Below are 26,655 nucleotides of genomic sequence, written 5' to 3' on the forward strand. Positions count from 1 at the left end.
GCCCCCCAGCTGGTCCCTGTCGTGCAGGGGGCGTGAACTGCTCTCCCTTCTCTCTGTTCCCCTGCGTTTAAGTGCACAAAGTCCCCCCGCATCCATCAGAAATGTGAAGGCGACGGGTTGTCACAACGAACACAGCCACGTAGGCAGCACTTACTTCAAGAAACAGGACGGGGCCAGCCCTGTCCCCCGGCCCCTCCAGTGCCCCACCCCTCCCAGGGCAGCCACTGTCCCGACTTAGGAGCTTCGTGGAATCCAAGTACTGTGTTCTAGTTCACGTTGCCGCCTCATAGTTTGAGTATAAATCTGAATTCATCTGTATTAACATTTATTTGGATCCATCAGTGTTTTAAAGGCCCATTTTTAAGGAAGAGAATGTAGTCATGCTTTAAAACACTTGTTCACAATGAAGAAGACATACGTTTAGGGCAGGGCTTTGTTTTGTTTTCTGAGAACAGATGAGCGAAGGGAGCCAAGGATCCCTGTGTCCGTGAGTCCCGCCCGGGAGCCTGTTGTCTGACTGCAGGCGGGGCCTTGGGGAAGGGGCTCTGTGTTGCTGGGATGCTGCGGGCCCTCGGAACCAGTGTGCTCTTCCTCGGCCTGTGTCTCTGTCCCCTTTGGTCCTGAAAGTGGCAGAAATGGGAAACTGGTGAGGAGACCTGAGCTTCAGGAAAAGAGACGGCATCCCAGATTGAGTCTTGAGCGAGGTGTCCCGCGGCCTTGTCCTAAATTCCTCATCTGTGCCAGTGCACTCCGCCCATTTTCCCCTGCGTCCTAAGGCAGACGTTGAGCAATCACAGCCAGAACGTCTTCTTGAAAAGGGACCACGTGACAAGTCTCCTAAGGAAGGATCCCGGGGTGGGGGGGGCGGGGGATCGACTTTGAGTCGGGGCCCGGTTTTCATCAAGAGCGAGCCGGGGCCCAGAGGCGTCCCGGCCCCTGCCCGTGCTCTCTGCGTGGTGAACGCAGAACTTCCCCTGAGGATGGCGGGTGGGAGTTTCCAGAAGGATGACTTATCCTGCACTTAGAAAACAAGTTTTGTTTTTGTATGTAGGAGTAACTGGCTCAGGATTTCCCTTTGATTTTGGACGTATTCCCTACAAAGGAAAGCGCCCTTTGAAAGACATGATCGGATCGTACAAAAACCGCCACGTCAGCGGTGACCCTTCGGCGGAGGGGGCACAGAGTGCTGGCGGCGTCAGCAAGCCTGCGTCTGAGATGCAGCTGCAGGTCCAGAGCCAGCAGGAAGAGCTGGACCGGCTGAAGAAAGACCTGTCCAGCCAGAAGGTAACCGTCCTTCTCACCCGCTTGCGTCCCCCCCGGCAGCCGGCCGGCCGCGGGAGCACAGCCCGGGCCTCTGAGTGTCTTCGTCCCCAGAAGGGCTTTTCCCCGAAGCATTTGATGGAGGCGCCCGCGCCCCACGAGGTCACTTCTTCAGGGACGTTTGGATTTCCAGGGGGTGTGGGGACGCCGCCAGTGGGTCAGGGGAGGGTCTCGGCCGCTGTGCCCACTCCCACCCCAGCGCGGCATCGGCCGAGTCTGTTAACAGGAGGGAAAGGAGTTCCCACGTGGTGTCCATTTCCCTCTGAGACCGAGGACGCCCCGTCGTTGGGCAGGTCGGAGCTGACGGAGCTCCCGTCCCACGCACAGATACGCGTGTGCTGGGGCCGCGGCGGACGGCACTGTGTGCGTCCACGGTTTCCTGTTTCCTGGCATTGTTCTCTGCAGGCGGACTTGACGGAGTGCGTGTTTTTCTTCCTCTCGCTTCCGAGACCCTGCAAGAGGAAGTCCGGTGTGAGCGTGTCTCGGCCCCGCGTTGCTCCGTGTCGCGTTGTCACAGTCTCTGCTTCTCTCCTCCCCGCTCCCTCCTCTGCTGCAGGAGCTGGTGCGGCTACTGCAGCACACGGTCCGGTCCTCCCAGTACGACAAGTACTTCGCCAGCAGCCGGCTCTCTGAGGGGGTCCCAAAGGACACGCTCGACCTTCTGCACCGCAAGGATGACCAGATCCTGGGCCTCAGCAGCCAGCTGGAGCGGCTCTCCCTGGAGAGAGAGAGTCTGCAGCAGGAAGCCAGGACGCTCAAGAGCAAGGTGGGCGAGCTCAGCGAGCAGCTGGGGATGCTGGTGGAGACCATCCAGGCCAAGGACGAGGTCATCATGAAGCTCTCGCGCCAGCTCAGCGAGGGCGCGGACCACACACCCTCTGCTGCAGGGGTGCCCGGCTCCCCCACCTCCCCCAGCAGGGAGCACCTAGAGCTGGACAGGCTGAAAGTAAGTGGAACGTGGGCTCGGTGGGGTTCAGACAGAGCGGCCGACGGAGCAGACAGAGCAGGACTTGTAGGCAAACGATGGGTAGTTCGCTAAGAAGCATCCTTGGAAAACCAAAGAGTGAGTCCAGCAATGCCGTTGCTCAGAGTGGTTCTGCAACTTTCCCTCCCTTGCTCTCAGGCAACTGAGCCTCCCCTTTCTGCTCTGCACCCCTAGAGCTTCGTTACCGCACGTAGCCCAGGGGGCCCTGTGTGCCCCCATGCATGAGTGTCCAGGCCAGCACCGCGCACACGGCCTGCCTCAGCTCCCTGGGGGTAGGCGGAGCCGAGGGAGCATCGTTTCTGACGGCTGGTATGGGGTTGGCTCCCAGGTAGGCTTGTTCAGAGTCAGGGCCCCTGCGCCCAGGCTGGGAGGGTCCTGGCGCTGAGGACAGGGGGGCTGCTTCCTGAACTCGTGACTGTCTGGGTTGTAACTGAGGTGGGGAAGGGCCATGTCCCTGGCCATGAGGACGCAGAGAGGCGCTGAGTGTGGCCCAGCCCACTCCAGGCAGGTCTGTAGCCCCAGGCCGCACCCAGCCCTAACATGCTCCTCGCCTGGCTACCCTCTTTGCGTAAATACCTCGGCACCAGGGGTGTTTGGCTCCCAAGGGCAGGTTATCCTTGAAGGCAGAGATTTGCCATGTTGAGGTTATTAGTGAGCACCTACTGCATGCCCAGCATTACCTCTCTGGCTTGTCAGTGGAGAGCTGAGGGGGGGGAGGGACGGAGTCCTCAGAATTTGGAACAGAAGTGAACACTGGGCTGACGGCAGCATCGTCGGGACGTGCACGTGGCCTCCGTAGTTACCAGTTCTCAGTGACGCGCGTGCACGTGTGAGTCCAGAAGGACGACAGCAACAGAGCTCTCCACCCCATTCCTCTGTGATTCGACCACAAACACAGCCGTGCTTGCACAAACCATCGTGGTCGGTGTGGCTGGTAAGACTCGGCTCTGCTCGTATTCGCAGTCGAGAACGCGCCTGACCTGGACGTCACCGCATTGGCGATGCGCGTTTGACCATGGCTTACTTTAACGTCAACTGAAATTGGTATTTGGCGAGCATGCCTGTTTTGCGGTGTTTGGTTGCAGGCCTCGTGAGCAGGCTCAGCGGGGACGCACGGGAGCTGAACCAGGGCATGTGTGGGAGCGAGCGGCTTGTCTCTGGTCCACACAGCTCCCTGTGAAGACAGCAGACAGACTTGATAAGAATTAGACGTCCCCCCCTTATTCACCCTTTAGATCTTGTGGCAAGATGGGTGGGGTGGTTTTGAATCATTCGGTGATTTCATGACTTTTTTCCTCCAACATTTCTCAACAGTTTTTAAGGTCTGTGGCTCTGAAATCCCACCGTGGTCAGGTGACGTGCGACAGAGCCCATGGAGGAGGCGGCTGTTCAGGGGCCGGCGTGTGGCCCTGGGCTCCAAGTGGGCCAGCCGGCCGCCCTGAGATTTCTGCCGCCACCAGCGCCAGACGCCCGCTCCCACCACAGGCTCCCGCAGCGGCTCCACAGGAATTGAAAGCAGGCTTGCGGGCGGGGGGCTGTGGACAGAAGTAGGGTTTTGCCACATGTGTCCTCGGTGCCCCCCACTTCTCGCGGCTGCATGGTTTTCATACTGATTTCTTGCCTTGACCCCGAATTCAGAATGCCTCCGCGGGGGACACTGTGTGTTACTGGGGGGGGGGTCTCATCCATCACTGTCACGGCCCACTTTCTCCGGCTCTGGTCAGTGTGTGTGGCCTGTTTGGAATTTGCTGACACTTCTTGTTGCCTCTGGGAGAGGGTCACTTTCTGTTTCTGGGGTATTTTGAGGAAGGAACACACATTGGTCGTAGGATTTTACCAGTGTAAGTACTTTACTGTTTTTGTACTTCCTTCCCGGCCTTTCCATGGCTCTGTGACTCTTCCTTGCTCGGCGTAGGTGGCTGTCTGCTTCGCTGGGCACGGTCGGGGCTGCTGTCGAGTCGCTGTCCCCACCTACCTGTGCGGCTGGTCTTCCTGAGACTTGCTCTTTGGCACGGGCCTCCATGCCAGCAGCTTTTCTTTGTCTGGACTCTGGCGTGCGCTCAGCCATGTGCCAGGCTTTGTGCTGTGCTGGGAGCGCAAGGCCTCTCCAGGAGTGCCCGGCGTAGTTAGCACAAAACAGACCGCTTCACAACCGGAGGGAGCACGGGGAGGAGCTCAGACCTACCCAGCTTTGCCGCTCGCGAACCCCACCTGGGGGTCGGGTCCCTTCCTGCCCCAGCGCGTTCATGTGTGAACCAGCCCTCCCCTGGCAGGGTCTGGCGCTTTGTAGGGGCTCCACTTGCGTTCTCGTCATCATCAGCGTAGGGAGACTCCTCACGATGAGCAGTCACACGGAACATAACCGGAGGAGGACCTGCTTACTCTGCTCTCCCACCATCACCCAGCCGCCCGCATCCCCCGCCCTCCTTCCGTCGGCCTCCTCCTTGTTACGTGTGTGTTGGCGCTGCCAGAGAGCTTTCAGTCGCCGGGACGGGAGGACGGAGAGCGGGGGGTCCAGGCTGCCATGGGTTTGGGCTTGGGTGTGTCACGGGCCTGTCGTGACGTGCAGTCCTACTGACACAGGAGGCGTGAGCGTATCTGTTGGGCACGGTCGGTGGCCCAGAGCCTGGTGGCCCGGCTCTCAGAGAAACACGGGGACGGCGGCCAAGGGCTCTCACTCACGGAGACGTCAGGAGTCTCACGTGGACCCTGTAGCCTGTAGCGCGAGCTTCACAAGTGTTAGTGACCAAAGGGGCCGTGGAAACATTACAGTCGCTCTACGTTTTAGGGTGATTGTGGGCCCCCATCCTCATGGTGGCGTCCAGCCTGGAGACAGGGACGTGTCTCAAGGAATGGCCATGGCCTCCGTCCCGTGAGGGGTGGACACTCCCGGCCAGTCCAGGAATTGCCCAGTGACCCAGGGACCAGTGCAGCCCCAGGAACCCCACAGAGCGGGGGGCGCATGTGGGTGGAGGACTGCGCTTGGCCGAGCACATTTGTCCCAGACGCCTGCCCTCCTCGCGGGCTTTCGCAGGCCACAGCCGATCCTGTCGCCGCACTTGGCAGAACTTGTCATCAGCCTGTGAGGCTGTCCTACGTCCCACAGCAGGTGCGGCAAACGTTAACAGCTGGTGAATTTTAGGCGAAGGGCGTATCACGTTCCTTTTCTTTCCTGTCAGGTTTTCCAGAGTTCAAAATGTTTTTTGTTTTGTTTTTTTTAAAGATTATTTATTAGAGAGAGAGAGAGCGAGAGAGGGAACACAAGCAGGAGGAGTGGGAGAGGGAGAAGCAGGCTTCCCGCCGAGCAAGGAGCCCAGTGTGGGGCTCGATCCCAGAACCCTGGGATCATGACCTGAGCCGAAGGCAGACGCCCAACGACTGAGCCACTGTTTCAACACACAAATGGGAGGAACGTGCTTCCTGGAGCACGTTGTCCACTGCAGGTGGCCCGTGGGGTTCTGTAGTCGAGTGCCGTGTGTGCGCGAGGCCTTCCCTCCACCCTGAGTGACTGACAACCCACAGAGAACGTGTTGTTTCTCGAGCTACAGAAGAAACTATCACGAGGGTTTGCTTTGTGCCACGGTCAGTGAGTGCGGGGACGCAACACTCGCAGCGTGAGGATGTAATTCTGCTTGTTCCTTTGGCACCCCAAGGCTGGCGGCGGAGTCGTCTCCATCAGGAAGTGCCCGGCGGTCGGTTCTCAAAGCTCGCGCTAACTTGGGCTCTTTGCAGAGACGGTGATATATTAACAGAGAGAGACTGGTGAGAACTGATGGCTTTTTTTTCCCAACAGGATAACCTACAGGGGTACAAAACCCAGAATAAGTTCCTAAATAAGGAGATTTTGGAGCTCTCGGCACTGCGGAGAAACGCGGAAAGGAGGGAGCGGGACCTGATGGCCAAGGTGGGTCAGGGTGCGGCTGTTCCCTGGCAGCCGGGGACACCGAAGCCTTTAGAAGTGGGCACGTCGTAAACCAGCCCTGCCCCCACACTGGGGGCGCAAGGTCACTGAACCCGAAATACAGGGTGCAGAGTGCTGCGTATTCAGTGTCGCCGTGTCTGAGACGGAGACGAGTAGAGGTGCCCTGATGTGTCTTCATCCACACGCATCACGGGGTTTACGGAAAACCGTTCACTCTGACGCTCAGGTTCCCCAAACGAAGGGGGTTTGGATTGTGATTTTGTTCCGTTGAGTTGCGTGGACTGGTTTCCCCTCTACAAACGGGGACGCTGGGAACCCGTCAGTTGCCTCTCTGTCGGCATTGTGGCCGGAAGAGCAGTGCCGGCATGGCCGCTGCCACCCGGTGGTGTCCGATGGCGCTCGTGGTCCCCGCTGTGTGTGCTCCGTGTACCTCTGGAACCCAGCTCCCCGCGTCCTCCCGGACCTGCATCCGCGTGGCCCCAGGGTGTGCCTGATGAGGCGGCAGATGGGAGCTGGTCCTGAGGCACGGCGTGCTGGGAAATGTCAGTGCCACGTGGGCGCCTGCTCACAGTCCACATGCTGGGTGACACTCGGCATGACTGCAGGGACAGCCACGTGGTCCTGTTCCTGCCGCTGCCTTCAGCCGTGCGGGAGTGATGTGGGTGTCGCTGGGCCAGCGCCCCGGCAGGAGGGGGCCCGGGGCAGCTGCTGGACACGGCAGGTGGCCTGGGGCGACCTGAATCTGCTGTCCTGTGTACAGTCCCTGGTTCACCTCCCCATAGCCGGTGCTTGTTGTTCTTCGGCTGCTCGAGGCACCGAGGGTTGCCGATGCTGCGCCCTGGTCGGGATGGAGGTAACCTCCCTGTTCTCTGTAGTATTCCAGCCTGGAAGCTAAGCTGTGCCAGATAGAAAGCAAGTACCTGATCCTGCTCCAAGAGATGAAGACGCCGGTTTGCTCGGAAGAACAGGGGCCTTCTCGCGACGTCATAGCTCAGCTGCTGGAGGACGCCCTGCAGGTTGAAGGCCCGGAGCAGGCATTCGTGAAGCCTCATCTTGTCAGGTAAGAGCACCGGCGACTGTCATGGGCCGTGGGACCTGTTTCAACGACGGTCGTCGCTCACAGAGGACCAGATGCAAGTGCGTGTCCCATTGTGTGCCCGTCATCGGAACGGATGCTCTCGGCGTTCATGCCGTCATAGGCGCGCAGCAGAGCCAGGTCATTGAGTTCAGGACCTCCCTCCCAAGTGCATCAGGGTCCACGGTTCCAGCAGCAGCTCCGGTCCTGCTGGGAACCAGTCCCCCAAAGAGTAGGAGCCCCGTCCTGAGACACAGTTGCTCCCACGTGTGGTTCAAGAGCAGAGAGGCCCCCGCGTGGGGAGAAGGTTTAGCTAGCCTGGCACAGTGGCTCGGCACCCCTCAAGGGTCTGACCCACGCCGCGGACGCACACACTCCAGCAGGACCTGCCGTTTCAGCTCGCAGCACGTGAGCCTCGCCCCTGTTGCAGAGCGCTCCCTGAGGCCTGCGTGCAGGAGCTGCGCCAAGGGCTCTACCCACTAGCGCGTGTTAGTGCTCCGCGGACGGGGAGGGACACACAGCCCCCGAGTCGTGGGGACAGAACCCCAGCCTGGGTGGCCGGCTTCCACACTGCGCTCTCCACGGGTCCGCGGGCAGCAGGGCTGCTCGTGAGGGCCTGTCTTCCTCCCTCGGGCACCTCTGGGCTCGTTCTGTTCGTGTTGTTTCCAAACCTCGTGTGTAAGCAGAACGGCAGCTGTGCATATTGATGTATTTCTGACTTGTGGAAAATTTCAAGCCTGCAGCATAGAGTCACATGACGACCCTCCAGGCGGCCCTTCTGTAATTACTGTCAGTCCGGTTGCACCTTCTCCTCCTCGCCCCCAGGGATTTTTCTGGAATACTTCACAGCAAATACCGGACGTTGTGTCCTTCCACATTACGACGCGTCAGTGTGCGTTTCTAAGTCCTCACCGGGGACACCTTCTAAGACACGAATCCCACCGTACTCGCAACTTTTCAATGTTACTTCCTGGAATCTTCCAGGTGGATCCGTGTGGCCCCCGAGCTGCGTTTCGTGGGCCTCATGCCCCCTCCACTGTCGGAGGCGCCCGAACCTTGGTGTCTCTGCTCCTTCCCCTCATGGTGGACACACAGGGTCCTTCCACGTCCCCTTGTGACAGAGGAGGCATGGTGAACATAGGGATTCGTGTGTCCACGTGCCCGGGGCGGCGGGGGGCTCCTCCAGGGTGTAGACAAGAAGCGGGATCCCCGGCCTGCAGGGCACACGTCTCTCTAGCCCCACTAGGTTGGCACAGGTCACACCCTCGGCAGCAGGTGCAGAAGGCCCCGTGTCGGTCTGACCTCACAGATGGTCACAGACGTGGCCGCTTACACACCACCCGTTTGCTGTCTGAGCTTGTGTGGGCCGGCTGTGCGGCGGGCCTCTCTGGATATTCCAGGTGTCACGGGCACCGTGTGTCCTCATGCACTCGAGCTGTTCCCTGGGGCTGTAGAGCGAGGGCTCCGTTTCCACGCTGGCTGTCGGGGCGGTCTTCCCTGCTTCTGGAGGCCACAGGCCTCCTCCTCCGTTCCTCAGCCAGCAGCAGTGGGCCCTGTGGTCTGCACGTTCGCGGTCCTGCCCTGTCTTCCACCATGAAGGGTCTTGTGTGTCCACGGGCCCCCAGCGGTCCGGGGTAGCCTCCCTGTCCCAGCTGAGTCAGCGTGACGCCGTGTGCCTCTGCCATACGATGTGGCTAGCCACAGGTGTGAGTCGCCACGGCTGGACGTCCTTGGGGCCACGGTCCTGCTCCCACACCCACGTTGTCTTCATCCCCAATATCTACACAAATACTTTTTCTCTCGCCTTTCCACGTTTTAAGATGACATTTTCCGAACACGGAAGTTACACGTACAGACACGTATGATGTGTAAACACATGTTCATGTGGCCAGTTTACCAGGTGCGTTTTTTCTTACGTGCTTTTCACAGGTAGGGCTTTAAACCATCTGGGATCTATTTTTATTCTAGTACCAAGAGATGTAATTTCATTTCCTCCCACGGAGCTAGCCACTCGTCCTGCCCTGGCTGTTGAGGTTTTTTCTGCCCTCACCGGGCTCCAGTGCCTGGTCCCAGATCAAAGGGCCACGTATATGTGGGCCAACGTGCTTTTCTGTTTGGTTGGTGTTTTTGTCAGAATCCCGTCATTCAATTTTCCCTCTGTTTTTCTCAACAGTGAGTATGATATCTATGGGTTTAGGACCGTCCCAGAGGACGATGAGGAGGAGAGGCTGGTGGCCAAGGTCCGAGCGCTGGACCTGAAGACCCTGTACCTCACGGAAAACCAGGAGGTGTCCACCGGTGTCAAGTGGGAAAACTACTTTGCGAGCACTATGAACAGGGAGATGGCGTGCTCCCCGGAGCTGAAGAACCTGATCCGGGCGGGCATCCCGCACGAACACCGCTCCAAGGTGTGGAAATGGTGCGTGGACCTCCACACCAGGAAGTTCCGGGACAGCGCCGAGCCCGGGTACTTCCAGACGCTGCTCCAGAAGGCACTGGAGAAACAGAACCCGGCCTCCAAGCAGATCGAGCTGGACCTGCTGCGGACTCTGCCCACCAACAAGCATTACTCCTGCCCCACCTCAGAGGGCATCCAGAAGCTCCGCAATGTTCTGCTGGCCTTCTCCTGGAGGAACCCGGATATTGGCTACTGCCAGGGTCTGAACAGGTGGGTCTGAGCGGGTGGGTGCCCGGCCTGACCGTCCCCTCCACTCCTGCCCAGCTGAGGAAGGCCAGCATCGTTGGGCAGGGTTGCCGTCAGCTAGGCTCAGTTATGTGACATCCCCAGTTCTGGAGTAATTGAGAGAAACAAACATGCTTTCAGAAAGTATGAAGAACACCAAATGGGCGCCTGGCTGGCTGGCTTTTGGTGGAGCGTGCGACTGTTGATCTTGGGGTTGTGATTTCGAGCCCCACGTTGAGTATAGAGACTACTTAAAAGTAAAATCTTTAAAAACACCACCACCACCATGAAACATTATCTAAAACAACTAGGTTTTCTCATTTTCATTTTTTACTACTCTTTGTCACGCTCCGGTTTTGACCAGAAGTTTGATTCCATTATAATTATAACTTTATATAATTTTGTGTTTATAACACACGAGGTGGACAGTGGTGGCCGCTCCTTGTTTATACCGGATCTTTGGGAATCAGGGAGCTGCCCCACCCGGCTCTTCAGCTGGCCGAAATTGGGCCCTTTTGGACCAGAGTCTTTCTGCGGGTGTCACGAGCGCTTCCATAGACAGGGGACACTGGACAGCCTGTCACCTTTCGTGATGACCCAGGCCTCCTCATTCGGAGCCGGGCCAAGGGGGGACGAGGCCCCAGGAGGCCCTGGGGTCTGTGCGGCACGGACTGCACGTGGCTCTTTTGTGCCACGTGTCCGGCCCACGCACCTCCTGCTCATGCTGGTGTTGCACGTGTCCACTTAGGTTCTCTCCGTGCAGGGATCGTGGGCCACCAGGCTGTTAGAGGTTCGGACAAAGAAGGAAGAAGGTCTGTGCACACTCTTTAGGGATTTTCCCAGGAGCCCAAGTGTTTGCCTTGAGTTTTGAATGCTGAGGTTTATTCTGGCACCTCAGAGGCCTTTTAAATTCTCCTCCACCAGCTACTGACCTCCAGGAAGGGCCGTCTGTTTGCATCTGAGATGCGTGTTGCAGGAAGGAAGGGTTTCGGGTGGAATGTCCAAACCAAGCTTCTGGGAAGTCACCCTGCCTCCGTGGTGCTGAGGTTGGGGCAGCCCCTCTGAGCCCTGGAAGTGAGAGGGATTTTGGCTGCCCCTCCATGGCCCCCATTAAAGAAACAAAAAGCAAGCCTGTCAATAGGTTGCTGCCGAATGAAGCAGTCTTGTTTTGCTTAAATCCACAGTTCACACTGAATACTCTAAAAATTTCCAGAAGCCGAACACTTCTAAAGCCCAGAAGATCCGGCGGGGACCTGTGCATGCCTGTTTGGGGGGACACTAGCACCCTGTTTATCTGGCATGGTCACAGAACCCGTTCTTCCCCACAAAAGTAAGACTTCCAGAAAATGAAAGCTTTCCCCCTGCATCCCCATCACCTTTAGGGCCTCTTACTTTTAACCGTTTTACTGGATTTATTTTTTTCCAAATATTTTATGCGTGTGTCCTGAGAACTCAGAACTTTGGTAGAAGAGTGTTAGCCTTTTCTGAGTGACTCGAGCCCGTCCTGCGGGGTCCCGCTGGTTTTGGATGCTTGGCCCCGTGCCCCGGCTCCGTGGGTTCTGTGGCTTTGCTTTCTCTCCCGTCGTCCCTGCTGGGGCCACCTTCCTGCTGACCATGCGGTCAGGCCTGCTGCAGGCATCCCCTCCCCACCTACCCCATGCCCCTCCTTTTAGCCTTTTAGTTTGAGATGAGTCCATTATAATTTTATCTAAGGAAGCAAAAGGCCAAAAACAGCCTCCAAGAATCAGTTTTCAGGTTTTCCGTGACGCATAGCAGCTCCTTGTCTGAGAGGAACCTCTTGGATTCCAGATGCCAAGGGAGGGGCTCCTCTCTGGCCGCGTTGTGTCCAGACCCTTCCTGGACGCCCACGGGGTGCCAAGCCCGGGACAGGTCACCTCTTGATTGGTGACCCCGTCTTGGCCAGGCCCAGGTTTCCGTTACGACCACCCAAACAGTGGAAGCCACACCTCCTTCCCCCCACATGCCCGCGGCGGAGACGGTTCCTCCCGAGAGCCCCTCAGAGCGGTTGTTTGGAAACCATTTTTATTCTTCGTGTGTTACACTCACCCCTGGGTTTTTTGTGCTTGGAAGGATTAGCTGCATTGACTACACCTTTTTTTTTTTCTCTCTTTAACAAGGTTGATTGATCATTGGGAAGGAATTTCATCACCTTTTAACAAAAACCAAATGAAAAGTTTGGGGGGGAATAGTAGCTTTGCTTCTTGAACTTGAGAAAATGCCTCCCTTGGGGCTCCCAGCTGGCTCAGTCGCTAGAACGTGCAACTCTTGATCTTGGGGTTGTGAGTTCGAGCCCCACATTGGGTGTGGAGACTACTAAAAAAAAGAGAGAAAAGAAAGAAAGGAAGGAAGATGGCTCACTTGCCTAGGAACACTTACCTGTCGTTTATCGGGGACTGGAGAAGTTGTGGCCACGAGCCGCGGTGCCACTGTCCAGACCGGCCGCGTGGCCTGGGTCGCAGGCTGCAGGGTGCTGGTGCTCACCTTGCTGTCATTTGCTTGCAGGTTGGTGGCGGTGGCCCTTCTGTACCTGGAGCAGGAAGATGCTTTCTGGTGCCTTGTTACCATAGTGGAGGTGTTCATGCCGCGAGACTATTACACAAAGACGCTGCTGGGGTCCCAGGTACGTGTAGACATGCTGTGCCTCGGTCAGCAACGTGGAGAGTTCGAGCTGAGACAGGACTGAACTAAGCCTTGGGGGGGGTGGGTTCCTGCTCGCGGCTTCAGCCACTGAGCCCTGCAGCGGGTGCAAAAGGCAGGGCATGCCGCGGACCCTGGGCCAGGCTGAGCGTGAGCCGGCGGGGCGGGCTGGCGGTTACACACCCTGAGGAGTGGACCAGCCCCATAGCCCTGCTGTTCATGGTGGCTGTTCTGCTGTCCACCCCGCCCCCCGGGCTCCGCTGTCCCCTCCCCGCGCTCCACTGCCCCCCCCGGGCCCCCCCGCCCCCCCCCCCCCCTCCGCCGTCCCCCCCCCCCCCCCCGGGCCCCCGCGCCCCCCCCCCCCCCCCCCCCGCCACCCCCCGGCCTCAGCTGTTCCCCGGACACAGCTACCTGCAGGGGCAGCTAAGTTGCGGTCCAAGAACGTCTGGGAACCTGGTGTGTCGGCTCAGGTTCTCCAAGAAGCTGAGCCAAGGCAGGAGTTGACGAGCCAGAGATTTCTGAGGGGAGGCACCTGTGAAGGATGAGCGGTGGGAGCGGGGAGGCTGGGGAACCCCCAGACCAGGGAAAGGAAGGAGGCGTGGGTGGGACGGATCTCCGAGGAAGTTTTGGCCAGGCCAGTGGGGAGTCCGCAAGCTGGGGCTGCCTGTTACAGGCATGCGTGTCGTGGGAACGGGCCGCGTTGGGGCCTGCCATGGTCACTTCCTGGCTGGGAGCAGCCGGAGGTAGTGCTGGATCCAGAGGGACGGCCTGGGGGCCACAGTCACCTCCCCAGCAGGAGATGTGAGGGCACAGCTCATGTCCGCTGCACCTGGAGCCTGAGGCCAGGGCCGGGCAGGGCATCGTGGGCGGGGGGAGAGCCCAGGGTTGTCCCCACGTGGGCAGTCCTGGCTCTGGACCAGCCCCTTGGGCCCAGGCCAGGGCTCCCCTGGGCCAGGCTGGGGCCGCTGCCCCGCTGGCAGCCCTGCTCATGGGCCTGACCTTCCAGGCCTTGCGGCCTCCAGCGTAACCCCAGCAAGACACCAGCAGGGGGCAGGAGGGAAGTGCATGTAGTTCTCGGCCCGCCCATCACAGGCACTGGCTGCCCGTGGCCTTGACTCCTCCCTGGCCCAGCTACTGTCTGGCAGGCCCCCCCATGCCGGGGGGACCTCCCTGCTCCAGCCTGGGGCGGCTTCCTGCCCTCACCTCTGGGCCACCTCCCCACTAGCCACGTGGCTTCTCGGCTCTTCTGTCCTCATGTGACCGGTCCCTGCACAAAATCCTTCTGTCGTACACATTTAGGGTGGCGTCTGTTTGCCTGGCTGGGCCCTGAGTTCTGCTGTGTATTTGCATCTCTCGCCGTGGCCTCCGTTACCGCCTGCCCCCCACCCCCTGCGCCCCAGCCTGGACTCGTCCTCATGCCTCTCCCTCTGCGGCCCTGTGGTCACTGCCACCTGCCTGGCGGCTCGAGTACCTGCTCCCCCTCTGACCCCTGACCCCTATCAGGGCGCCACCGCTTCTGCATCACCGTGTGGCCTCCTCGTGTCACTCATGGGGTCCCCTGCTGGAGGCACAGACTGCCCCAGGACAGAACACTTGCCCCCGATAGCACCACTTGCTCCAGGTGGAGCTAACCCCCTCCCCAGGTCACTGTCCCCCGCTTGCCTCCCTAGAGAGCTTCTGCCCGGCCCGGGCTCTGAGCGCCCCGTCCTCTGTGCCCCACGCCGCCCCAAGCCCCCTGCTGTTCCTGCCACTCTGGGGACGGGGACTCCCCATAAGCCTGCTTGTCCTGCAGCTGGTCAGCGGCCCTGACGTTCCTTCCAGGATCACCGGCCGCCGTGTGGCGAATGGCTGAGCGTCGTGCACGCTCCGACCAGGGACAGGGAGAGCTGACACTCGGCACCAACCCAGCCCGTGCCGGCAGCTGCACAAAACCACCCTGGTGAAGGCATCGTTGTCCCTGTTGTACTCGGGGAAAACTGGGGGTCAGGGACATGAAGCAGCTCTCCTGAGGTGCCCCCACCGTGGGCCCGGACCGGGGGCTGGGCCATGTCCCAGCGTCATGGGTGCCAGCTGATCCCAGGACAGGCTCAGCTGGTCTCCCCGTGACCACGTCACTTTGCTACGTTACCTAGAGGCTCTTCTTGTCAGAATATTCTGTAAATTAGGAAATGAGAAGCCGTGGGAAGAGGCAGCAGTCACTGTCTGGTGGGAGTGAGGAGGCCAGTAAATTAAGTTCTGTGTGTCACAGACACCAGGGAGCTAACAGCTTTACAGACTCAAAGTCTCAGATGACTGTGTTTCAGAATAAGAAGAATGAGGTCTTCATCTGTCTTAAATCCACTGAACCAGGCCCTCCCACCTATGAGCCGTGGAGCTTGGCCACCTCACTCCACACCCCCGTGCCTTAGCTTCCCCAGCTGGAAGGCCAGCATCATACGCCCCTCGTACGGGTGCTCCAGGTTGAATTTAGATGCGTTACAAGCTTACCCTAATGCTTGGATCGTAAAAACTCAATAAAACGCAGAAGGGGAAAGCCTATTTTAAGCATGTAGATTTAGGATAAAATTTGCATCACATCGTCCCATAAACATAATCGTAAAGTCCGAGGAGATTGTTTTCTCCCTGACGGTAAATGTCGTGGGTGCTCACAAAGGAACAGTTATTAGGGAATACGAGATGTTCAGAAGAAAATGAAAATCCTGGGTTATTCTAACCCACACTCGAGACCACAGTTGGCATTGTGACATATTTCCTTTTTGGTTTTTTTCCCCCAAATACATTTTAGGTACTCACGTTGGGGGCAAGACGTGTCCTAGCTGGTTCACACGCTAGCTCGAGCGTCTTCCCATGTCATTCTGTGCTTTTTCACCGCCGTGTTTGGTGGCCGTCACCCTCCATCGGGTGAATGCATGTGACGTGTGTTCTCTCCTGCGGTGGGCTCCGTGTAAGGCCACACTGCGGGTCGGGGCAGCCGTGTGTGGCCAGCCCCCTGCGCCGTGCTTCACAAATCCCTGTCAAACTGCCACCATGGGCCAGATGCTCGCAGCCTTTCCCTCTGTTCATCAGCTGAGTGCATGTTGTGTGCCAGGACGTTGGTAGGCACTGAGGATACCGTCCTCCCACGTCCTCCTGAGCGCGGAGGGGTGGGGGCTGAACAGAGGCCCAAGGGCCGTTCCCAGCAGGCTGCTCCACGCTGGGCCTCCTGAACGAGGCACCACCGGCCACCTGACTGGGAGGGCCCAGGTCATGGCTCTACTCCCGCTTTGGGGTCAGTTTGCTTGCCCTTCCTCTGCAGAAGGAATCCCGCTGCTGTCCCTTGTCCCTGCGGCCTGTTGTCCATCCCCCTTGCCCGTGCACAGCTCCTACAGCTCTGGCCAGAGCCAGGTGCAGAGTGTGTGCGGTTCAGGGGCCGTCATTGGACGTCCAGGCACCTCCTCTAGTGGGTGATGCTGACCCCGCCTGGTGACAGGAGCGGAGTTCCCGGGGAGACGGACCATGGGGGACGGACCCTGGGGATGTGTGCCCCGCCGGACAGTCGTCCAGCTTGCCCTGTGGGACTTTGTGCAGCTTTCCTGGGGGCGCGGTGCGGTGCGGGGGGAAGGGGGCAGCTGGGGACACTTTAAAGGCGGCTTATATGCTTTTGTCTGTTGGGTCTTTAAGGAATATTCATTATAATTCATTTCAACCAGTTTACATCTTTGAAACTTTGTCTCTTGGTCTAGTCAGAGGGCAGATTGGCTAAAATGTATGTTTCCCACCTGATTCCTGTATTTTGTTGTCTTTTACGCACTGAGAAGATTTTATAACTCTTTAGAATCATTTTTTGTAAACAATGTTTTTGGCATTTTGTTATTTTGCCTTTTAAATTTTACAATTTCAACCAGTAATGCCTACTTGAATCTAATCATGCCCTTTAAAAAAAAAAGAAAAAATACAAAATTGTTTGTTAAGGGTTCTATGATAAAGCAAAACTTCCAAAAAGGAGGAACTGTGGGCTTTTTAAAAGTTTCAGATTCTCCTAAAAAAAGAATCTTTTAAAATGTCATTTTAGGGGCGCCTGGGTGGCTCAGTCGGTTGAGCATCTGACTCTTGATCTCAGCTCAGGTCATAATCTCAGGGTCATGAGTTAGAGCCCCGTGTTGGGCTCCATGCTGGGTGTGGAGGTTACTTTTAAAAGGTGTGGTTGTAGCGTGTTTGTGTAGATGGTTTCTCGTTATTTCAGACTTCCAGTAACCCCAAGAATCAGTGCACCTTTCATTCTATAGCTTGGCTGGTGTGCAGTTGAGAGTTGGTTCCAGTTTCTCTGGAATCGATTCCGAGGAGCCGTGTGGCGTTCCCACGCTTTCCGGGTGTGTCTGGGCTGATGTTGGCTCTGGCGGGCAGCGCGTGGCTTCCTGTGTGGTGGCCTTGGGGCTCACGGAGCACTGGGGGCTCCTGACGAGGGTCAGACCCTCCCCGCGTGGCGGGCCCTTCCTCGCTGGTGTTTTGTACGCGTGGCTTGCTGTCCTCAGCGGCCCTGGCTGGCACCCGTCTGGCTCTGGGAGTGCTACCAACACCCCTCACCGGGGCCCTGACCACAGTGGACCCAACAGGCCGGGCATCTGGCTCCCCCACGCGGCTTCTCACTCCTCCGGGGAAGCGGAGGGATGCCTGTGCCCAGCAGAGCACCATGGCCGATGTGGGGAGGAGGGCCAGAGCTCCTAGCTCGATGGTGGTTTGTACGTGGCTTGTGGTACCCCCACGGCAGCCGTGGGAGAGTGGGTGAGATGTGCCCCAGGCCACCCCGTGTGTAGGAGGTGGGGCCGCACCCTGGACCCTGGAGGCCACGCCCCCTCACCGCCCCCTTGCGCTCCCACACCCGGGAGGCGTCTGTGGGACGGACGTGCGGATGTCGCACCTCCTCTGGGGCCCAGGACTCGGCTCCCGCCCCCCGTAGCCCTGGATTGCGAGGGGGCAGCGAGGCTGACTCTTCCCCAGCTCTCTGTAGTCTCTTCTCGGGCGGCTCGAGGACAGGAGTGCGTTTCCGGCCGAGGCGCCCCGGGCGTGCGGGACAGTGGTGCCCGCGGCGCACGGACCCCACGCTCCCGCCCTCTGCTCCCCTGCAGGTGGACCAGCGGGTGTTCAGAGACCTCATGAGCGAGAAGCTGCCCCGGCTGCACACGCACCTGGAGCAGTACAATGTCGACTACACCCTCATCACGTTCAACTGGTTTCTGGTGGTGTTTGTAGACAGCGTCGTCAGTGACATCCTCTTCAAGATCTGGGACTCTTTCCTTTACGAGGGACCAAAGGTGGGCCCGCCGCTGGGTGACTGGGCAGGCCGCTGCACAGGGGCCAGCTCCCCGGGGACGTGGTGGGCCGCCGTGGGAGGGCCTGGGGCGCGGGAGGCCGCCGCCCGGCAGCCCTGAGCGGAGGGCCTCCCTGCTGACAGACGTCCCCGTGCTGCCCGCAGGTCATTTTCCGGTTTGCCCTGGCGCTTTTCAAATACAAGGAGGAGGAGATCCTGAAGCTGCAGGACTCGATGTCCATATTCAAGTATCTCCGCTACTTCACTCGCACGATCCTCGACGCCAGGTGAGTCCTTGGGCGGGGGGCCCCAGCTGCCTCTGCTCCCCGGAGAGCAGCCTTCCCGGGTGTGTGGTGTGCAAGGGGCAGTGGGAGAGGCTGCGGACACCCGGTGGCCTCCACCAACGGGGAACCAGGGTGGAGGTCGGCTGGTCTTGATGCCACCGACATGCGTCCCACAGGCCGGTCTGTTTGTGTTCAGCAAGTGTTTCCCGAGCTTTCCTGGTGGGGCGGGCTGTCCGCCAGGCACTGAGGGTGACGGGGGAGGGACAGGCCCTGACGTGAAGAACCCAAGTGGAGATGGTGGCCTGATGGGCTGGGTGCTGCCGTGGAGGAAGCCCGGGGCAGGACAGGTGGGGGGCAAGGCGGGGGGAGCGGGGCTGGGCCTTGTCCCCAGGGTGTCGGGCAGACAGGAGGGCTGGCAGCGGGGAGGAGGCCGGGGGTCCGGGTGGCCTGGGGCGGGGCACGAGGTGCCCCCAGAGAGGGAGGGGGGCAAACTGGAGGGCAGGAGACGAAGTGGACCTGGGAAGACCCAGGACTGCGGGCCAGGCACCGCGTGTGGGGGGAGCATCTCCCCGCCACCACCAACCCCCCCCCCACAGGCCACACAGTGTCGCCTGTGCCGGGCCATTGTCTTGCATGTGCCCCGACCGCAGCTGGCGGCTGTTCTGGCCACGCTCCCACAGACCTGCCGCGGGTTGGGCAGGGGAGGAATATCTGGGGCTTATATATGCTTTCAAAGTTTTTATTAAAATATTTTATTTATTTATTTGAGAGCGAGCACAAGCAGGGAAGAGGGAGAAGCAGACTCCCCGCTGAGCAGGGAGCCCGATGCGGGGCTCGATCCCAGGACCCTGGGACCATGACCTGAGCTGAAGGCAGTCGCTTAACGACTGAGCCACCAGGCGCCCCACTTTCAAACTCTTTGGACTGTAGCTCATAGGAAGGCTGCTCTGTCTCAGGACCTGGGATGCCCGTTCTGGAGTGTGTAGAAATGAAATAATTTGTTGAAATGTTTGTGGTTCTTGCTAAAGGTCTGTGTTAGATATTGAGGTTTTTGATTTCCTTTCGGTTATGAAATGCTTATTGCGACTCCCCACGCGGACTCCTCCACCCACTGATGTGTCACAACCTGCTTCCAACCCCCAGGGTCCCCGGTAAGCAGACAGGCGCCCCTCTCCGGGGCCGGCCCGCGAGACGCTGCGGGGCAGTATCCAGGCCTCAGCGCTGCAGGGCGCTGGTGTGGGGGCGAGCCCGGCCGCAGGCATCTGGGACCCGGGGCGGGAACTGGGGCTGAGGCCCCCGGGGGATGGGACGCTGGGAGCAGAAAGGGCTGACGGAGGCCACACCTGACTCCTAGAAGTCATTGCTATTTTTAGGGCCTCCCGCTTGGGAAGTGGATTTGTAGGGTATATTCCGGCATCCTGAGGTACCTGCAGCGGTGACCTTAACCCTCACTGTGTGGAGCCTGAGGGTAACGTTGGCCACTGAGACTCAGTCTGGGGTGAACCTCCAGGGCGTCCACTGACCTCGCACAGGGTCAAGGTTGAGAATGGCTTGGCAGCAGGGATGTGGGCGCAGCCGGCCCCTTGTCAGTGGCTCTGGGGCAGCTGCCCAGCTGTTGCCTTCAGGAAGTCAGGGTCCACCCTGGGACCCGGGTTTGCAGACGCCGTGACAGCGCAGACCCCAGGGTTTTAATAAGCTCCCGAGACCAGTGGTTCCGGATAAGTAAGCGCTTCTCTGAGGAAGGAGGGAGAGGCTGTGGAGTTGCACGTGTTCAGAGGATGTCGGGTTAACAGGATTAAACCAGTGTCGAGTCAGGGCTCCTGGGTATTCAGCCTTAACTGACCACGGGACACCTGCTGGGCTCCCAACCGGGCCTGCAGGGCAGTGTCCTGCTGTGCTCGCGGGGTGACCGGCCACGGCAGCACTGGCCCACCGAGGACTTCGGGGCTTTCTGTGTTTGCCTCCTGTAGCGAAGTGGGGGCTGGACGCTCAGTCTCGGGGGCGTGCAGCCTGGGGCTAACAGCTGTGGGAAGCGGCCAGGCGCATGGGCCCTGGGCCCCAGGTCCTGGCTGGCACTTCCACTCCGCTCAGGCCAGCCCTGTTCTCCCGCACACCCGTGTTCTAGAACACTCCGGAATGTGCCCTCTGAAGCTGGCCTCTCTGACCTTCGTCCTCCTGCAGGAGAATGCTTTGGAGTCAGGCTGCGTGTAGGCGTCTTGAGAAGTCGCCGGCTGACGTCAGGCCGGATAGCACCCCGGGCAGCCGGTGCGAGGCCTGGGGCAGGCCTCTTGGTACTGGAGGAACCGACTTCTGTTTTCAGCTCCCGGCAGCCACGGCTGACCCAGTTAGTGCTGGAACCCCTAGCCAGGCCTCGGGGCACATTCTGGCTCTGTTTTTGTTAAACTGCTGGTCAGCGACCAGGGGCAAGTTAGCAGGGTCGGTGCCTGGACCTGCGGACGGTGGGAAACCCATCGAGTGCTCATCCGTCTCTGGACCTTGTCCAGCCCTTGTCACGCGGCGGGCTGGGTCTGACCGTTCCCACCAGGTGGGCTCCTTGCCCGTCAGTCCTAGGAAGCCTGAACCAGCCTCCTGCTGGTCCAGCTCAGGCACACCGGCCCTCAGCCGCCCAGCACATGCCAGGCACTGTTCTGTCCTCACGGGGGTCGTGCTGGTAACCCCACACCCCAGGAGGTGGCACTGCAGTCCTCCCAACGTACAGGGAATCAGAAGCCAGAAAGGGAAGGACCCTCACCTGCCCCTCGGCACACAGCGAGCGTGGGCCCCCATCCAGGCAGTGGCTCGGGGCCAGCCCCGTAGCCTCTGCACGAGGGGGGCTGACCTCCAGCTGACACACCTGCCCCAGGCCCCGTCCCGTGTCCTGCCGTGCTGACCTCTGTCCCCATCCTCTGTCCTGCCAGGAAGCTGATCAGTATCTCCTTCGGGGACCTGAACCCGTTCCCCCTGCGTCAGATCCGGAACCGGCGCGCCTACCACTTGGAGAAGGTGCGGCTGGAGCTGACGGAGCTGGAGGCCATCCGCGAGGACTTCCTGCGCGAGCGGGACACCAGCCCCGATAAGGGCGAGCTGGTCAGTGATGAGGAGGACACCTGAGTGCCCCCCACCCCGTGACACTGCTCTTGTCTTCACAACCAAAGCTGAAAGGATACACGGCAGACGGGTCTCTGCTCATCGGAAAGCCCGAATGTAATGCCCGTGGTCTCTGGAAGTCTGCTGGGCGGACGGCCACGGCCACGCTGCACTTCCTCATTTCCACGCGGGGCGGGGTCCGTGTCCCGTGTGACCTGTGCACCCCCAGGGGAACCGGCTGGCTGTTGTCGAGCCTGTTGACAGCATCTGCTGGATCCTGTGGTTGGCTTGCACCCGGCGTCTCCCTGTGTCGCCCCCTAGGCCAGAGCGTGGCTGCTTTGGGTGGCGCGAGGTGAGCGAAGCAAGTGCCTCTGTGTTCAGAAATAGCCTGGAGAAAACCCAGACCTTCCGTGCTGGTCGAACCACCGGCCATGCCCCATCTCTGGACTAGCTTGGGGAGGGGCTGGTCCTCCGGACACCCCACGCTCCCCGCTCGGCCCCAGCCGGTGTCGGCGCACTGCCGGGCTGTCCCGCCCCCAGCCCGCACTCCGCCCGGCACGGCTCCATGAGGTTCTGTGGTCTCTTCTCTCTGAGGAGTGACTCGTGGAATCACTCTGCGTAGGGATGAGAGTCCACAGAAGCTGTGGACCGCCGTCCTGCGAGGCAGGCCCACCTCGGGGGCAGGCCTTGGTGGAGGAGACAGAGGAAGCTTCTGGGGACGCCTTACAGGGCAGCAGTGAGGCTGCAGGGTGACGCCGTCGGCCCGGCTCCGGGGGCCTCCCCCACCTGCTGGGATGGCGGGGAGGCCGGCTGCCAGCGCCTTTGTTTGGGACAAAGCTTTGGTGAGCTGTCCCGTTCGGGATCCCTCCCCAGTGCTGCCCAGAGGCATCCGCATTCTGGCAGCCGGCCTCCCCGCTCCCCGGGGTCAGCGTGGTCCTGGCTGCGGGGTCACCACTGCCTCCAGCAGGTCAGGCTGCCCACGCTGTTCTGCGGACTGGGAGTGCTCTCTTTTTAAAGCTCTGCTAAGAGGCTTTGCCCAGGGAAGGTTAATTTTGCTTCGTCCCTCAGCGGACCATCCCTGACCCACGTGTGGATGCAAGAGTGTTTCCTGGCACGGTGTTATCCAAATAGGAAAGAAACCATTTCACACGGAATTTTTACATTACTTGGAGAAATTGGAAGTAACCCCCAGTTGAAACGTATCAGACGCAGCCTAAGCGTTGAAGGAGTCCCCTGAGGAAGTGCATTTTCTGAGGACAGATGTTCTCAGTCCGTGCTTATCGGTGTCCCGGCTGGGCTGGCGTCCCCGCATACCACACCGAGCTCGGCTTTTGTGCTGTGAGGTGGGTTAGCCTGATCTTTCAGATAGCAGACGCGTCGCACCAGTGCTCGGGCGGGGGGGGGGGGGGATGGCTGCTGGAGGTCGGCCTTAGGACGCGGCCTCCCTGCCATCGCAGACCCCGCCCTGCCCCAGCTCTGCGCGGCTCACCTGCCGGGGGACAGCAGTGAGGAGGCGCGGTAGGGTCAGACTCTAGTTTCCAAGTTGACTTCCCCAGAACTGCCACATCCTGGGGTGAAAATGCTGTCTTTTGGAATAGGCTGGTTTTGTCGGTTTTGCCCCAAAAAAGACCTATCTTAAAAGCACCTGGATTGGGCCCAGGTGCCTGCCGGGTGTGGCTGGAGCCGTGGTTTCGGGGAGTGGCCAGCAGCGCCGTGTTGGTGTCCGCAGGCGGCTGTCCGCGACCGGGCAGTGGCTGTGAGAGCCGCGCGGTCGTGGAGAGGTGGGTGGGGGGGACACTTTCCCGGAGGCCGCCCTGTCTCCGGGTGTGCAGAGGGCGGCAGGGATGCTTGGCCTGGCCCAGACGGGGCAGGATGCTGAGCCGCAGGCCATGCCCCACAGCCAAGGGCAGCTACCAGCTTGCACGTGGACGGGTTTTGTGTCTTACGGGCTGAACATCTGTTAATACTTTTGTATATTTTTCACTACAGTTTATATTTTTATAGACTATTTTTATCAAGGGTTTTTAGATTATGTCTATCTATTTTATATAACGAGTTCTCTGTGAGCGGCTGTGTGTGAGCGAGAACCTGAGCGGCCTGGGTCACCCTTGGCTCCTGGGCCATCTCTGGCCCCCGGGCTTGCGTGCGCCGGCACGGCCTCCCGCGGCCTGTGGTCACGCGCACCGCCGTCCCACAGCAGCCGGGGCCCCCAGGGCTGGAACGAGTCTGCCTTCTTCCCACACTGTATCCATATAGGAAGTATTCTAGGCGAATCGCCAGTGCATTTTTTTTTTTTTTAAACTGTTTGTATTCTTGCACAGATCCCCACCCCGGCTTTGTCCGGGGCTGTCCTCCTGCACGAGCCCTGGGCAGCTGGGCCCCGCACGGGGCAGCCCCTGCAGGCGGGAGGCTGGCTGCTGCCTCAGGGGGCTGCATGGGGGGCAGTGCCTGGTGACTTCCCCTGATGTCACTGCGGCTTCTCGGCTTCTGAGTTAAATTTTGGAACAGTCTTTATACTAAAAAGCCAAATAAACTAATTTGTATAATGTTCTGGTTTGAGATGCCGTTACAGTTGCTCCACCCCCAGGGCTCAGGGGGGGACAGGACTTCTGGGGGCGGGGGGGCTCCGAACTGCCAGCGGGCTCTTTTTAGGTACACATTCTTGGTTTGTTCTGGGGTGTGTGGGATGCTTCCGTCGACCGTGCAGCCCTGGGAGCCAGAGTCAAGCTGCAGGTGAATGCGGGGGCACCGAGGTGAGCACTTTGGGGTCTCGGGCCTCAGCCAGGAGCTGGAGCAGCTCCCCCCACCCCACCCCACCCCAGCTGCAACGTGCCCTGCCTGAGTCACGGGCTGTTTGCCTCCTGTCCAGCTGCCACTGGGGACACCATCCCCCTCACCCCCCATCGTCGGAAGAACACACGAGAATGATTAAGACCAAATGTCTTTCCATGGTGTGGGGGAGGGGGCTCCAGGGAGGATTCCCAGAGCGAGCACATAAGGACCTGCTGAGCCCGTCTCCTCCTGAGGCCGACTCACTGAGGCTGTGGGTGCCGGAGGTCACAGCAGTGGCTGAGCCAGGACTGGGACCCACATGCTCAGCGTGGGTCAGGGCCCAGAGGCAGAGGCCCCGTTCCGTGGAAGGGTTGCTGCCGTGGACAGCACGAGCCCTGGGAAGCCGTTACGGAGTGTGGGTCCCCAGGGCCTCCGTGGGCCACGGAGCTGTTGCAAACACAGGAAGGAAGTCTGATGCTCCTGTAGCCCCTGACGGCGCAGTGATCCTGGGGCTCTTGCAAGCCCTGGTGACTCGCCTTCCTGAGTGACCTCAGCCCTGCCTGCCTCTGCGTGAGCCACCGTGGGGCCGGCCTGGAGCCGTCTTCCTGCCAGGTCGGAGGGCTCAGCACGGGCGAGAGGGGGCCTCCAGGATGGCGTGGCTAGGGCCTCGGGCCCCAAGCCAAACCCACGCAGAGCCCTGGGCTTCTCGGGCCCCGTGGAGCGTGTTACTGAAAGGGGTTTGGGGTGTGAGCGGAGAATGGGAAGCCGGAGAGCAGCTCTGCCCTCCATCCCTTCCAGGTAGGGACCGGCCTAGGGGACAGATGCTTGCGGATGGCTTTAGCCTCTGCTGTGTTTTCTTGCTCTCAGTCCCCCGGGTGCGACTTTCAGTGATCCCCTCCCACCGAGCCACAAGTGGCCACATGGTCCTCATCCCACTACACAGCTCAAGGACCACCGTGCACATCACAGGCTGCGTCCCCTGCAGGTGTCCACGGGGTGGGGGCCTGGCCCTCTCTGACCCTCTGTGTCCCCCGTTTGGAGAAGGCGGATTCCACCTTCCAGGAGTAGGCCTGGGGAGCAGGCTCTAAAAGACATGGCTACTTCCCAGAGGAGGGGCTGGGCCCGGCAGGCTCAGGGCTAGCCTGGCTGGAGCCCAGGACCCTCTTGGAGCGCCTCCTGCCCATCTGCTGTCCACTGTGTCCACCGGTCTGACTCCATGGACGTAGGTTTGGCAGGCAGGACAGGGCTGTGGGGGGCAGGGGCTAGGTCGCACCTGGGCCGGGCAGGGGGACAGGAACCAGCTGCAACCAACCCAGACATCTCAACACGGAGCCCATGTCGGGAAGGGACGAGTGGGGGCCCGGAAGGGGGTGGCCGTCCGCGCCTACCTGCACCATCACTCCTGGGGGGCTGCCAGCTCCACTGGTCTCCTCCCCTTTGGTGCAGGTGAGTTAAGTGCTAGACCACTCACCGCCATCCCCATGGTGGCAGTCCCTGCTGGAGGCAAGGGCCTTGGTGCCCGAGGTGGGGTGTGACCCGGTCACCACGAAACCACAGGTCTCTGAGGCCCGGGAGTGGGGACGTGGGGGATGCAGAAGGAGCGTGGCTGGGACCAGCACTCCCCCGCCCCTCAAATGCAGCCCGCTAAGGACACCGGACTCCTCCTCGAGGAGCACGTGAAGAGGATGGAGGGCAGATCGGGCCTCAAATTCTCCCAATGCAAGAGGGAACCAAGCTGCACGTTGAAACTGTAGGTGCTCGTTTATGTATAATAATAATAAAGGTTATGCAAACCGTTAAAATAAAAAAATACCTTTTCTTGGGGGAGGGGGCCCCAGCCCGCCACCAGCAGGCCAGGTTAGCACCTTCGGGGTGCAGCCCGTGGTCGGGCGTGAGGTCCGTGTGTCCGGGTTGGGGGGGTCGGCGGACCCGTGCAGCCTGGCCCGGCTGGGGTGGCTCAGCGGCGGGCGATGCGCTGATGGCCGCGGGAGGGGGCTCCGTGGCCCAGAGGGGGGCAGGAGCGGCAGCACTGGGTGTGGACAGCAGGCAACTGGCATCGGCCCAGCAGACGCAGAGTCTCACAGAAGCCGAAGGGCAGGCGGTCCCGCTCACAGCCTGCGGCAAGGCAGGGGGGGCCCTCAGGATGGAGCCCACACCTGCACCCCCAAACCTGCACCCCCCCCCCCCCGGCACCCCCCAGCCCCTGCCCCCCCCGCGCCTGCAGCCCCCACGCACCTGCACCCCCAGCACCTGCAGCCCCCGTGCACCTGCACCCCCCGTGACCCTGCACCCCAGCACCTGCACCCCCCGCACCTGCACCCCACAGGGGGCTGCCCGCCACCCCAGGGCCTCAGGTCCCCAGCTGTTGCTAGCCTTGTCCCACCTGCCCACCCAGGTCTCTGGGGACCCGGCCTGGCTGCACTCTGCCTTCAGGAGGAAAGGCGCGGGGACCCCCACACCTGACCACCTCAAGTGCTCAAGAGAAGTCAAAGAGCCTGCCACCCCTCCCATGCCTGCTGACCCTCAGTGCCCCTGACAGGTCCTGGTGTCAACGGAGGCCCCCTGTGCCTCCTGCCCGCCTG

The 26,655-nt window shown here is 60.3% G+C and overlaps 2 protein-coding genes across 6 annotated transcripts in view; one reads left to right on the forward strand and one right to left on the reverse strand.

Moving 5' to 3' along the window:
- Positions 1-23,851, forward strand: part of TBC1D2B (TBC1 domain family member 2B) — a 61,200-nt gene extending 37,349 nt beyond the window's left edge. For 2 of the 5 annotated variants that reach the window (XM_025893281.1, XM_073882137.1), the window contains exons 5-13: positions 1,052-1,284; positions 1,877-2,266; positions 6,099-6,209; positions 7,103-7,287; positions 9,476-9,970; positions 12,509-12,626; positions 17,749-17,934; positions 18,096-18,217; positions 21,133-23,851. In XM_025893281.1, coding sequence (XP_025749066.1) covers positions 1,052-1,284; positions 1,877-2,266; positions 6,099-6,209; positions 7,103-7,287; positions 9,476-9,970; positions 12,509-12,626; positions 17,749-17,934; positions 18,096-18,217; positions 21,133-21,325 — 2,033 coding nt within the window. In that variant the 3' untranslated portion in view covers positions 21,326-23,851. Of the gene's footprint in view, positions 1-1,051; positions 1,285-1,876; positions 2,267-6,098; positions 6,210-7,102; positions 7,288-9,475; positions 9,971-12,508; positions 12,627-17,748; positions 17,935-18,095; positions 18,218-18,390; positions 18,562-18,983; positions 19,222-21,132 lie in introns of those variants that run through there. The other 3 variants (XM_073882138.1, XM_025893284.1, XM_025893282.2) reach the window with 3 other exon arrangements.
- A 2,041-nt stretch (positions 23,852-25,892) lies between these two features.
- Positions 25,893-26,655, reverse strand: part of ADAMTS7 (ADAM metallopeptidase with thrombospondin type 1 motif 7) — a 43,269-nt gene continuing 42,506 nt past the window's right edge. The window contains exon 24 of the mRNA XM_073882135.1: positions 25,893-26,188. Coding sequence (XP_073738236.1) covers positions 26,031-26,188 — 158 coding nt within the window. The 3' untranslated portion in view covers positions 25,893-26,030. The remainder of the gene's footprint in view (positions 26,189-26,655) is intronic.

The sequence above is a fragment of the Callorhinus ursinus genome, unplaced genomic scaffold (assembly GCF_003265705.2).
Source record: "Callorhinus ursinus isolate GAN/ISIS: 27379988/994484 unplaced genomic scaffold, GSC_fseal_2.0 scaffold45, whole genome shotgun sequence".
Classification (NCBI taxonomy): domain Eukaryota; kingdom Metazoa; phylum Chordata; class Mammalia; order Carnivora; family Otariidae; genus Callorhinus; species Callorhinus ursinus.